The sequence below is a fragment of the Phascolarctos cinereus genome, unplaced genomic scaffold (assembly GCF_003287225.1).
Source record: "Phascolarctos cinereus isolate Bilbo 61053 unplaced genomic scaffold, phaCin_HiC Scaffold_4;HRSCAF=312, whole genome shotgun sequence".
Classification (NCBI taxonomy): Eukaryota; Metazoa; Chordata; class Mammalia; order Diprotodontia; family Phascolarctidae; genus Phascolarctos; species Phascolarctos cinereus.
The window spans coordinates 674,876,785-674,890,549 of record NW_027555847.1 but is presented as its reverse complement, the minus strand read 5'-3'; the positions used below and the strand labels follow the sequence as shown (position 1 = coordinate 674,890,549).

The window sequence follows — 13,765 nt, the reverse complement described above, 5'->3', positions numbered from 1 at the left end:
ACTCCTTGACCATGGATGTCATCATTATATCCTGGTCTAGGTGGCACAGTAGAGATAGTGCCACGCATAAAGTCAGGAAGATTCATCTTCCCGAGTTCAAATCTGGCCTCTGACACTTATAAGCTATATGACCCTGGGAAAGTCACTCTACCACGTTTGCCTCAGTTTCCTCATCTGTCAAATGAGCTAGAGAAGGAAATGGTGAACCACTCTAGTATCTTTGCCAAGAAAACCCCAAATGGCAGCACAAAGAATTTGACATGACTGAAAATGACCGGACAATGACATTGTTCTATCACTCCACTGAAAAGCACGTTCACCTTCATATCGCTGAGACTTTCTCCAACAACATAAAAATATAATTTGGATTGACAAGTACAAAATTCTTAAAGTGCACCCAGGAAGAGCAGACACTGAAGGCTTTGAGTGAATCTGTGAATCAAATTATAAACATAGATGAAGATCAGTCTTTCACAATTGTCTATCTTTACAACGTGGTTGTTTTTGTATAAATTGTTCTCTTGGTTTTACGTACTTCACTTTGCATCAGTTCCTACAAGTCTTCTCTGAAACCCTTCATTATTTCTTACAGCACTAAAGTATTCCATTACATGCATGTACCCTAACAGGATGAGACATTCCCCACTTGAGATGCATCCTCCTAGTTTCCAGTTCTTTGCTAAGACAAAAAAACTGCTATAAATATTTTTGTATGCATGGGTCCCTTTCCTCTTTCTTTCTCTCTTTGGGGGTACAGGCCTAGGGTAAGAGAGTAAGCACAGTGTAATAGCTTTGTGGACACAGTTCCAAATCTGAGAAGAACATTTCTCTAAAGTTGTAGAGTGATTGAAGTACCCAGAGGGATGACTGGAGGGTAGTCTGATTGGTGGTTTGCTCCCCTAGATTCCAGGACCCCACAGTCTGGATGGCTTATGCTGGTACCACCTTCCTCAGCGGCTCTGACATTGGCACTGTGAAGGCCCACATCGCCCAGATCATCAAGCACCCCTTCTATAACTCAGACACCGCAGACTTCGACGTGGCCGTCCTTGAGCTGGGCAGTCCCTTGCCTTTCACCAGCCACATCCAGCCAGTGTGCCTCCCCTCGGCCACTCACATCTTCCCTCCCAGGAAGAAATGTCTCATCTCTGGTTGGGGCTACCTGAAGGAAGATTTCTGTAAGCACTGTGGGAGCAGGGGGTGCGGTGGCTAAAGAACTCAGCCCAAAGAGAAGGCCAAATGAGATTGGGAGGGTGCTCCTGAGACTGTTTGTCTGCTTTCTCTTTCCTCCTTAGTGGTGAAACCTGAGGTCCTCCAGAAGGCAACCGTGGAACTCTTAGACCAGGCACTGTGTGCAAGCCTCTATAGCAACTCGCTCACAGACCGGATGGTGTGTGCTGGCTACCTGGACGGGAAGGTAGATTCCTGCCAGGTGAGGTGCCGGCCTCTGGGGAGAGCATAGCCCTCTTTATTGGGGATCAGAGATTCACCTTATCAAATCCCAAGAGACAGGCTAGTGACTCCTATAAACTACCCGCTACCATTACGAGACGGTAGCTGGCGTGCAAGCCTCTCTATACCAGTCAGCCAATAAACATGAGTTAAGCACCTACTGTATGCCAGGCATCAGGCTAAGTTCTGGAGATACAAAAAGAAGCAGAAGAGCTCACAGTGTAATCCCCACTTGGTCCCCCATGGCACACTAGTTGCCTAGCTAATAATAATAATAATAATAATAATAATAATAATAACGATAACTAGCATTTACAGAGCATTTTCAGGTTTGCAAAGTACTTTCCGTGTGATATCAGTTGATCTGTCTGTCTGTCTTTGCATCTCCAGCACTTAGCAGTCAGTATGGCACATGCTGTTGTTTGGGCATATCTGACTCTTCACAACCCCTCTGACCACAACATGCCAACACTGTCCAGGGGCTTTTCTTGGCAAAGATACTGGAGTGGTTTGCCATTTCCTTCTCCTGGGGATTAAGGCAAACAGAGGTTAAATGTCCAAGGTCACACAGCGATGAAGTTTCTGAGGCTGGATTTGAACTCAGGTCTTCCTGACTCCAGGCTCAGTGCTCTATCTGCTGAGCCATCTAGCTGCCCTAGTGTGTCCAATAGTAGGTCCTTAATAAATGTTTGTTGACTTGACTGTACTATTATTATCCCCGTGCTACAGATGAGAAAACTGACAATATAACTGTCACTTCTATGGGGCTTTTGAAGGAGGTGCTATCATTATCCTGATTTTACAGATAAGGAAATTGAGGCAGACAAAGTTTTAAGTGGCTTGCCCAAGGTCACATAGCTAGTGTTTGAGGCCAGATTTGAACTCAAGGCCTTCCTGACTCTAAATACACCCCTGCTCCACCCAGCTGCCTCTGTATTCATTCACTCTATATTAGGTGACCAGTTGAAATGCCTAATGGGAGCAGCTAGGTGGCACAGTGGATAGAGCACTGGCCCTGAAGTCAGGAGGACCTGAGTTCAAATGCGGCCTCAGACCAAACACTTGACACTTACTAGCTGTGTGACCTTGGGCAAGTCACTTAACCCCAAAGAATAATGAAATGCTTATTCCCTTCCTGACTTCAAGGCTGGCCCTTTATCCACTGGGTCACACTGCCTCTTATAACAATTATCATCTGCTTCATGAAGATGCACTTCCTTGTGCCTAAGCCACTCCCTAATAGGAAGATGGAGGCTTAACTCACTCCTGTGGGCCAGTGGTTTGCCATGTAAGGCACTGAAGTGCTGAACATAGAACACAGAATGTCCGAGCTTGGAGGGACACAAAACAAAGAAGTGCAGAGCCAAGAAAGACCTAAAGGACCATCTATCTAGTCTAGTCCCTTCATTTGGTAAAGAGGAAAACTGGGACCTAGAAAAGGGCAGGTATTTGCCCAACCCATCACAACTAGTAAGTGACGGAGCGGTGAACCGAACCCAAGTTGTTTGCTGTTGTTTTTAATGAGGAAAATACTCCCCTGGCCACGTCTTGAACCTTTAAGTGAATTGTAGCTCCTGTGTCGACCTGGCCTCCAGGGATCACGGGATCACAGATCTAGAGCCACAGGAAATTTTAGGGGCCATCTTGCTCAACCCCATCCTTTTACAAGGGATTTTTCCTTATTGTGACCAAAAGGTCGCCAGGAACGGTAATGACAGCTCACCTGTCCAACAGCCCAGCAAGGTTTGTGAAATCTTCAGAGACATAGGCTCATATAAAACTCCCAGCCTCACTTAGCAGGCAAGGTACCGGGGGAGGGCATGTATCTTTCTCATTCTTGTTTTTCGTACTTCAAATTGCCCTCAGGTTTTAGAAGGAAAAAAATAAAGAGGTTTCTGCCATGACCTACCCAGAATAGATAGGGAAAGGATTGGCATCATGGTACTTTGACCCTGGAGTCAGAGGACCTGGGTTCAAATCCCACACCTAACCTTTGTGATCCTGGGTAAATCCCTTTACCTCTCTGGGCCTCAGTTTCCCCATCTGCAAAATGAGACGGTTGAACCAGATGACCCCTGAGGTCCCTTGTAGCCCTAAAGCTATGATTAGCTCTGGTCATAGCCAGTAAAAGTTCAGACACAGACCAGCTGCCTTCCATAGCTTTATTCCCATTTTATAGAAAAGCTCTCAGGCTCTGAAAAGTTAAATGACAGCTAGTGTCAGAGGCAGGATGTGAGGCCAGATCTTTCTTGGTTCCCAGTGCCTGGCACATAGTAGGTGCTTAACAAATACCTGCTGATTGATTTCGTCTTCATATACACGTGGCCTGGGCAGTGACTGAGCAGCCCAAGCCTGGGAAGCCTTGGCTAAGTGATTCTCAGCATCCTCCCCCGTCCTGGAGCAGGGTCATGGGACCTCCTCAAGTTGGAGCAATGTTCAGGGGCTCCATGCTGACCCAATAGTGTTCCTTGGCTCCCTGCCATTGGACTCCCCCTGGACCTTGTCTGTTTCAGTTCCCCTGGTTGGTGAGCAGCCAGCCTGGTTTCGAATTCTATGGCCCTGTGGTTTCTGTGGGAACACAGCAACTTGCTAAAAATAACATCTAACCAAGGAATGGAAGCCATGTCTCCTGATTAGACCTTCCCAGGGAGGGAGGGTTGGGGAGCAATCTATTTTGAATTATGGGCCCACTGAGATCCAGCTTCCTTTTGAGCTGAACTAGACTAATGTGGAAATATGTTTGACGTGATTGCATATGTATAACCCATATTGGATTGCTTGCTGTCCTGGGAAGGGTGAAGGGAGAATTTGGAACTCAAAATCTTATTAAAAAGGAATGTTGAAAACTATCTTTACATGTAATTGGAAAAAAAAAACAAAATACTGTTTATGAAAAGAAATACAGAGAATTGCAAAAAAAAAGAAAAAGAAAAAAAAAGATGTCTAGTGCACATTGAGTTTAAGATGGTAGGAGCCATCACCAGTCATCCTGATCTATATCCTACCTCTGGACCCCACACACACACTCCACCATCCATCCCCAAAATGGTGCCTTTATCTCTGTGATGGGTGGTGCCTCTCACCCAGCATAAACACTTCCATAGGACTCCTGCATGGGGAAACCCAAAGTGGGGAGTGGAAGGTGATTTCTTCATCAGAGTTTAACCAAGTTGGGTTTTGAGCGGATCACAGAAGCCATTTGGGACCCACACAAATCTGTGACTTTTGCCCACAGGGTGACTCAGGAGGACCACTAGTCTGTGACGAGCCCTCAGGGAGGTTCTTCCTTGCTGGCATTGTAAGCTGGGGCATCGGCTGTGCAGAAGCTCGGAGGCCGGGGGTCTATGTCCGTGTGACCAAGGTTCGAGACTGGATTCTGGAGACCATCTCAACAGCCCCCACTGTCAGCGCACCAGCTGTCTTTCCTGACTCCTCCACCACCAGCAGTGATTGGCTCTTGACTACAGAAAGGCTCATGACCAGTATCACCACCAAGCCCAAGCTGGTCACCAGCACTGAGTTGGACACAGTGTCTCTCTCTCCAGGCACCACTTCCAGGCCACAAGGTAATTTACAAGGTCACTGACAGGTGCTGGAATGAGGGCTCTATGTCAGCAGCTCAGAACAGCTGCTGGATTCTTCAGAACCACTCCCCAGCACAGCGGCATACTGACACTAATAATAATGACTCAGGATAAGGACTGGACTTCCACTGGTAGAGGAACCTCCCAGAGGGAGAAACTCTCTACAACTTTGAGAGCTGTCCAGAGCAATGATGCTCAGCCTGGGGTCCAGGAGCTTGTTTTTAAAAATATTTAAACACTGTATTTCAATATAATTGGTTTCCTATGTATTTTATTTTATGCATTTAAAACTATTCTGAGGAGTCCACTGGCTTCACCAGACTGACTACCAAGGAGGTCCAAGATATACAGAAAGGTTAAGAACCTCTGGTAACTTAGCCAGGGACCACATAGACCCTATGAGTCAGAAGCAAGATTTGAACCAAGATTTTCCTGGCTCCAAGACCTACTCTTTAACCACTATACCAAAACCACCAATGATCTTCTAACTAGGATCATAATATTTAAACCAAAAGTAACCTTCGAGATCATTCAATCCAACCTCTTTTTAAAAGATGAGAAAAGCGAGCCCCAGAGGAAGGAAAGTGACTTTCCCAAGGTCACACAGGGAGTAAGCAGAGGAACCAGCATTCAAACTTGGGTCGTCTGGTACCAAATCTAGTATTCATTCCATTACACCATCTGCTTCTCAGCACATCCTTAGATAGGACGTTCCTCATACTTTGCTCCATTATGCAATTGGAGAAACTGAGGCTAAAGGAAGTGCTTTGCCCATGGTCACAAGGCTAGTAAATGTCCAATCTCTGACTCAGGTCTCCTGATTCCAAATCCTGCATGCTTTCTCTACTGTACCAGACTTCTTCTCATAAACAACAAAAAAGCCCCACAAAAATACATTGCAGCGAGGTAGCAAGGGGGTGCAGTGGGTAGAGCCCCGGCCCTGGAGTCAGGAGGACCTGAGTTCAAATCTGGCCTCAGACACATAACACTTAGTAGCTGTGTGACCCTGGGCAAGTCACTTAACCCCAACTGCCTTGCCCCCAAAATATATAGATATAGATATAGATATAGATATAGATATAGATATAGATATAGATATAGATATAGATATAGATATAGATATAGATATAGATATAGATATAGATATAGATATAGATATAGATATAGATATAGATATAGATATAGATATAGATATATAAATATTACAGAAAGAATACGTGAAACCTCCTCTTGTGGATGTGGTTCAAGAAGAAAATAAGCACTTATTTGCTTGTCTAGGTGAGAAAGGAATAAGCATTTATTAAGTGCCTATGGTGTACCAGGCACTATGCTAAGTGCTTACAAATATTATCTCATTTAATCATCACAACCCTGGGAGGTAAGTGCTATTATTATCCCCATTTTATAGTTGAGGAGACTGAGGCAGACAGAAGTTAAGTGACTTGCCCAGGGTCACACAGCTAGTAAGTGTCTGAAGCCAGATTTGAACTCAGGAAGAGGAGTCTTCTTGACTCTAAGCCCAGCACTCTGTGCAATATGGCACCACCTAGCTGCTCTAATAATAGCATCTTTTAAATTACCTTAAAAGGGAAGGAAGAAATGAAGGAAGGAAGGGAGAAGGGAAGGAGGGAGGAAGGGAGAAAGGAAAGAAGGGAGGGAGGGAGGAAGGAGGGAGGACCTGTTAAGTGCTTACTTAAGCCAAGCCCTATGCTAAGCTTCTATTCTAATGGGGGAAGAAAACTTCCAGAAAGGCAGCTGAAAATGGGAGAACAGCCTTAAAGTTCCAAACCAAGAATGGGTCTGGGAAGGGAATGAAGGCGGGCCTGGGCTCCGCCATAAAATGGAGGCTCCGGCACGTACCACAAGGAGAAGGTGGCCCTTACACAGAGACGTTCCCTACTGAGAAGGTCACAGGGGTGTCTAGATATTCCAGGACAAGGAGGCTCTGGGTGCTGAGGGAAATTTCTGAATGAGAAGCCTGGCTTGGAAGGCTGGGAGGCAGGAATAGGGCCAGGAGGGAAATGAAGGCCTGTCTGGCCAGTGTGATTGATCAGTTGATAGACTGATGTCTTACACTGAGATTATAAATATAAATTAGAAGAGACTTCAGAAATGACCTGGTCCAACGACTTTACCTTCAGGGTGCGGGCAGGTTCAAAGGGACTGATTGATTTCCCCAAATTCACACAGCTGGGCAAAGCTAGGCCCAGGCCTCTGCCAGGCCCTGGGCCTCTATGAACTGTGTTCTTCTATTCCACCACACAGACGTCCACTCCATCTCAAATTCAGGAATCAACCTGGATGGGCTGAAAGAGCTGATCTTCCTCGGCTCTGGTTTTTGAAAAAGTCTCGGACAAGTAGGGCACTTTCTCCTTTGCTTCTCTGCAGAGTGTGGGGGGAGACCGGCCATGCCCAAACCTAGCAAAATCGTCGGGGGATTTGACGCTGCCCAGGGCGAGGTTCCATGGCAGGTCAGCCTGAAGGAGGGATCTCGGCACTTCTGCGGAGCCACGGTGGTGGGGGAGCGATGGCTGGTGTCAGCAGCCCACTGCTTCAATCAGTAAGAACATGCCTCACCCACCTGGGAAATGCAGCAGGGATTTGGCTCCTCTCATGGCCCCATGGTTATCTCCTATCAATATAGCTTCACCTATATTCAGGTTAACATTCAGTTAGGGTGTGTGCCCCCAACCCAATCTCATGTTTCCATCCATCTAACAAACATTTATTAAATGTCAACTGTGTACAGAGCCCTATTCTATGTAGGCACTAAGGGAAAAAAGACAATTTAAACATCACAAAATTATAGAATCAAAGAGTAGGAAGGCCCTCAGAGGTCATCTCATACCTTAACAAGAATCCCACTGGGACACATGTGACAAGTGGTCATCTAATAGAGAGGTAGGGGGTCTGTGGATGTGGAATAGTATACGTGCTACCAAATGTCTTTAACTTTTTCTTTGTAATAATGGAGAACTCACTGGGTCCGGGGAAAACGGAGGAAATACCTAAAAATGACTGGTGGTTTTTTTTTTTAAAGACCTTAAGCAATAAATTAAAAAAAAAACTAAATCAAAAACCAATAGCAATAATACATAAGAGAATTCTACTAGAAATCAAATTCCAGCTCACAAGCCTAATTCCATCCTCTTCCCTTTTTTTGAAAATCAGGACATCCGCCCTTTTCCACCAGGCGGCCCCTCCCCCATTCTCCAAGATCTTCCAAAGGTCACAGGGACTCAGTAGCCACAGCTGATGTTTCTTTTGGTACAATGCCTCTCTGTGCCTGGCACGTTGTAGGTGCTTAATACATGTTGATTGGCTGACTGGTTGCATGTATCTCCTCTCATCTTAGGGACCTGAGCTCAGCAAAGGCAGAGACAGCTGCTGTCTTACTGGGCGCCTTCTTCCCTTGGCCACCGTCTCCCTCTGAGCACTTTCTATCTTGTCTTTCCTAGTCTATCAAACATTCTCCTCATCCCAGAAAACAAAACCAAAAAGAGCGCTGTGCAACACCCCCTTCTCTCCTTGCCCCCTCATCATTATCCTCTCCACTCTGACCACTTGTCCATCCCTCCTGCGAAGCTCCTCTTTTCCCTGTCTTGGCTTCAAAAACCAAACCAAACCCCTTGGGGTGTGACTGGCTTTTCTTGCCAGCCCTGGCTCGTTCTGAACTTTAGCCTGCTTGGGGCTATTTGGGGATGTTGAGAATCTTGACTGTCTCTCATCTAGGCTGTTAGCTCCACTGGAGAGAGAGCCTTTACAATGTAAGCATCTTGAGAGCAGGGGTGACTTCCATTTGTCCTTTGCAGCATCCCCAATCCCTGGTACACAGCAGGCATTTAATAAATGCTATCAGGTTGAATTTAGGACTCCTGACCCTCTTGTATGCCATGCCATAATATTCATCCTTGCTTGCTACCAGCGCTTGCTTCTGTCTTCAGCATGTGTCTTTTTAAAACTCTAAGTAGTTGGCTGGTGATTTTCCTGTCGTCCCCCCCCCCCGGCCCCGCTTTCTGCATATTGTGTTAGGACAAGTACTTCATTTATTTATTTAGTGTTTTGGTGAGGAAATTGGAGTTAAGTGACTTGCCCAGGGTCACACAGCTAATAAATGTCATGCATCTGAAACTGGATTAGAACTCATTTCCTCCTGACTTCAAGGCCAGAGCTCTATCCACTGCACCACCTAGCTGCCCCTGACAAGTACTTCAAAGAAATTCTCCCAAAGCCCTTGGGGCCTAAGGGAGGTGGGGTCCACGGGAAAGAGGCAAGAGGATCCAGGAAGGCTCTGTGAAGGAGATAGCAATTGAGTTAGGCTTTGAAAGGTGGGTAGCAATTTAGCTCTTGATGGAAGGAGACAACACTCCAGGGATAGGGCTTGGTGTGAGCAAAGGCAGGGAAGTGGTAAAGTGCAGGGTGCCTTTGAGGGGAGAGATTCAGAGGTTGAAACATGGGAAACGTTCCTTAAGTATCTCTAGGAGGTTATCCCACATTATAATGAATTCAACTGTAAGCCAGGATTCAAAGCTGGGTATTTGCACAGAATAATCATCCTCTTCACCAGTGAAGAGAGTCTTTCAATGGCAGCCTTCCTAGAAGATCCTCCTGGTTCTTCCACCCTACTGCTTCTTATCCCAGGAGTTGGTAGGCTAAGCTACTGGATGCCCTCCCTTTCTTCCAAGGTGGGGAGTCTAACCATTTCCCAAGCCCCTGGTGATGATGGTGGGTTGGGGGATGTCTATGTGGGCTTCTGTCTCTGCAGCACAAAGATGGACTTTGTGAAAGCGTATTTGGGGACGACGTCCCTCACGGGGGCAGATGGCAGTGCTGTAAAGGTCAGCATCAAGAGCGTGGTGCTCCACCCCTCCTACAACCCTGTTATACTAGACTTTGACGTGGCCTTGCTGGAGCTGGCCAGCCCGCTCCTCTTCAACAATTATATCCAGCCTGTCTGCCTCCCACTGGCCATCCAAAAGTTCCCCGTGGGCCGGAAGTGCATGATTTCTGGATGGGGGAACACCTATGAAGGCAACGGTGAGTTCTGCCAGGATCTCTGAGGTCATCTCATCCTGTTACCTGCCTACTGGCCTCCCCACTGCATCACACCAGTGAATTCTACACCATTTTCACCCTTCGGGACTTTGGGGGTCCTAACAAAAAAAGGGTATGACAGTGCTTCCAACAGGGATGGGTGTGAAGGATCACAGGCTTGTAGTGTTTAGACCCAGAAGGAACCTTAGGGACCCTCTATTATAGCCCCCTCATTATACTCTGGGTGACTCAGAGAGGGGAGGGGACTTCTCCAGGGTCACACAGGCAGTAAGTAAGTAACAGAGCCAGGGTTCAAGCCTCTGTCTTCTGACTCCAAATCCAGTCCCATTTCCGTAACATCATGGGATGGAGATGGATGAAAAAATGGATGGGGCACAATGGTCTCTGGGGTCCCTTCTAAGGGTGAAATGCTATGATTCAATAAAATCTCATCAGTCTTCCTCCAAGTTTTCCCTCTTAGGCTTAGCGGGACGTCCTTTACCTGGAATTGTGGGTAACTTGTCTAACTCATTAACATGATCACCAGTTTCAACACATCCCTTTTGTTTTTCTTTTTTGCAGCAACTAAGCCCGACATCTTGCAGAAGGCCTCTGTGGGTATTATCGATCAAAAGACATGTAGCATCTTCTACAATTTCTCCCTCACTGATCGTATGATGTGTGCTGGTTTTCTGGAGGGGAAAATAGATTCATGTCAGGTAAGCATGGGCAAGTCCTGATGCCATCTTAACTAGCAGGAATCCCATCTGGTGGTGGAACAAGGTAAGGCCCAGTCCTGGAGTCAGAGAAATGGACGGGCCTCTGAAGGAAAGGGTTCAATCCAAAGACAAGATGGAGGTCATTCAATGGTGTTTCCCAAGCTTTATCTCACTTCTATGCCTTTGTGCATGCTTGGAGCCAATTCCGTCCATGGGATCGTAGGATTTGAGTTTGCACATCTCTAGTTATTGAGACCTTTCCGTTCCTTCAAGGAGAGATTCTGGTGCCACCCCCACCCCAGGACAGCTTCCATGAGTCTGCTCCAGCTAGACATGATCCCTCTCCGTCTGAATTCCTCAGGCCTCTGTTGGATCTTTTCTATGCATTTATTTCATTCTCATTTGCATTTACTTGTACATGTAACTCACTTCTCTACTAAGGTTTAAGTTCCCTGAAGGCAGAGACTGTCATTTTTCATCTGTTTCCCAAGGGTCTTGTACATACTAGGTATTTAGTAAGGGCTGAATTGAATGGTTGAATTAAGGGAATATTGTCCGCGTGCTCTTTTTAATCCCAGAAAACAGGCTGATTTTAGCCTAGGCCCAAGGATAAGAACGAAGGTAAGCCTTACATGTAATTGGAGAAAAAAACATATTACTTAAAAAAAAAAAGAATGAGGGTGGACTGAGGGGGCCTCCAGGTCTTCTATAGCTAGACCTGAACCCCCCAGGACTAGTCTAGAATACTAATAGTAATAATAATAACTCACATTTGTAAAACACTCTAGGGTTTACAACATGCTTTTTTTTCCACAAGAACTCAGCATGGTAGATAGCACAAATGTTATTATCCCCATTCTACAGATGAGAAAAGTGAGACTTGCTCCCGGTCACTGTCAGAGTCAAGATTCAACCCCAGGTCTGACTCCAAATCTAACCCCTCTTCCAGACAGAGAGGGAGAGTCCTGGTGAGTGAGAGAAGAGGCGCCGCAGTGCAGCCTGACTACCTAGCGTTGCACTACTCACACTAGCAGGGTTCTTTCTGGCCTGGCGAGCAAAGCTTGCCATTCAGAGGGCAGATCCTGCTGCCTGGAGGGTAGTCCTTCTCACTTGTATATGGCTATCTCAGGATCCCTTAGGGTTAGCTGTAGCTGGGATCCCCGTTCATTCATGAAACATCATGGTGGAAAATAGGAGCGCTAAAAGGAGACATCATCTACTCCATCTCGGAGCAACCCTGTCCATTAGAACTGATGGGACACCAGGACACTTATGAGGCAAAATGTCTTAGAATGTAACACATAGATATTGAAGTTTGAGAATACAGACACAGAAATTGCAAAATGTCCTGACATCCACGTAGAATAGGAGCAGTGCTCAGAGCAATCTGATTCTAACTCCCCTTATATTAAACAAATAAAATCTTTGAGTTTATGTGACTGAGACTCAGAGCTTGATTTTCAGAACCTGAACTCAGCTCTTGGTTTTTCAAATGCTGGCTCACACATGGGCCTTCCCATGTTAGGGAGCTGGCCATTGGCTCTCAGAGGCTCAGGGGTCAGCGCAGCAAAAGCCCTGGGAGACTTTCCCAAGCTAGAAAGGCCAGAAAGGACCCACTGGCTAACAGACTCTACAGCTGGGTGTTCATCTAAGGACCAGCTAAGCTAAGTTCAGAGGAGATGTCACCAAGTCGGCCACAGGGGGATGCATTTTTTGTCTGCATTGACGCAGGAAAACCATGTGACTGAAGCCTGGAGGGACCATGGCCATTGCCAGTGGAATCATCGATGTATTAACAGGATTAGAGACAGCATGATCCGGGAAGTAAGAAAATAATTATGTCAGTGTAACAATGTACAGAACAGACTAGTTCAGTAACACAAAGTTACTGAACATCTACTCCACGCAAAGCCCTGAGATTGATGCTCGAGACACAGATGATAAAATGACACAGTTCTGGCCTGAAGGAGCTTATGGGGGTGAGGGTGGGGGTGAGGGTTGGGGAGACAGATAAGACATTTCCCCAGGGAGGTGTATCACAGGAGAAAGTGTCCTGGAGGACAAAAGAGAGGGCCAGAAAAGGTGTTCCAGGAACATTTGAGGAAGGGGAGAGAACCCTCCCACCGCGGGTAGGTGAAATCAGCAAAGGCTTCATGGAGGACAGAGTACTTGCACTAATCCTTGAAGGAAAAGAAGGACTTTGATCATTTCTGGAGAGTTGTGTCTATATTGAATCTTCCTGCACGGATTCACTTAACATTTGGGGACAGGCAAAGGAGGGATTTTGCTATTTAAGGGAAACTGAGTAATAGGGATGGGTTTTGTACAAAGCAAAGGCTCCACTCTTTCTGCCTGACTCCTGCACCCTCCACCATCTTGACCGGTGGAATTCCTCCTTTTAGCAAACATCATTTGCCTGCTTTCAGGTCAGCTGGTTTGGGCCTGGCCCTCTTGGCGGTGTCACAGACCAGCTGGGTCTCCATATCTTTAGGGGGCTATGAAGCAATGGGCGAGAGTCCAGAGAAAAGCAGCCAAAATGAGCTGGGGATGGACTCTGCATCCCTGAAGGGCAAAGGGAAAGAAGGAAGAAGCCTCAGCTTCCCCTAGATGCTCTTCTTCTTCCCCCACAAAGAAGTGAGAAAGAGGAGATGGGCATAACTGTTTCAAACTGCAGCAATAGCTACACGTAGGTGAGCTTACTTTAAAAAGAGCTATCTGAGAGAAAAGGCTGCAAGGACTGTGCTCCTCTGGAGGGAATCGCCAGGAGGACAGGCGGCATCTTCTCCATCCGGAGGCAGTTTGAAAAGATGGTCCCAGAGAGGATCAAGGACATAGTCAGAAGGGATCTCTAGAGGCCAGCTTCTCCTCTTGTTTTACAGATGAGGAAACTGAGTCACAGAGAGGTTTAAGACCTGCCCACGTTCAAAGCTATTAAGCTTCTGGGGCAGGATTTGAACCTAGGTCTTATGGACTCCA

At 46.5% G+C, this 13,765-nt stretch overlaps 1 protein-coding gene across 2 annotated transcripts in view; it reads left to right on the top strand.

Moving 5' to 3' along the window:
* Nucleotides 1–13,765, top strand: part of TMPRSS9 (transmembrane serine protease 9) — a 105,125-nt gene that overhangs the window by 73,679 nt on the left and 17,681 nt on the right. For both annotated transcript variants that reach the window (XM_021008871.2, XM_021008869.2), the window contains exons 9-14: nt 904–1,178; nt 1,296–1,432; nt 4,688–5,018; nt 7,425–7,596; nt 9,802–10,073; nt 10,653–10,789. In XM_021008871.2, the coding sequence (XP_020864530.1) occupies nt 904–1,178; nt 1,296–1,432; nt 4,688–5,018; nt 7,425–7,596; nt 9,802–10,073; nt 10,653–10,789 (1,324 nt within the window). The remainder of the gene's footprint in view (nt 1–903; nt 1,179–1,295; nt 1,433–4,687; nt 5,019–7,424; nt 7,597–9,801; nt 10,074–10,652; nt 10,790–13,765) is intronic.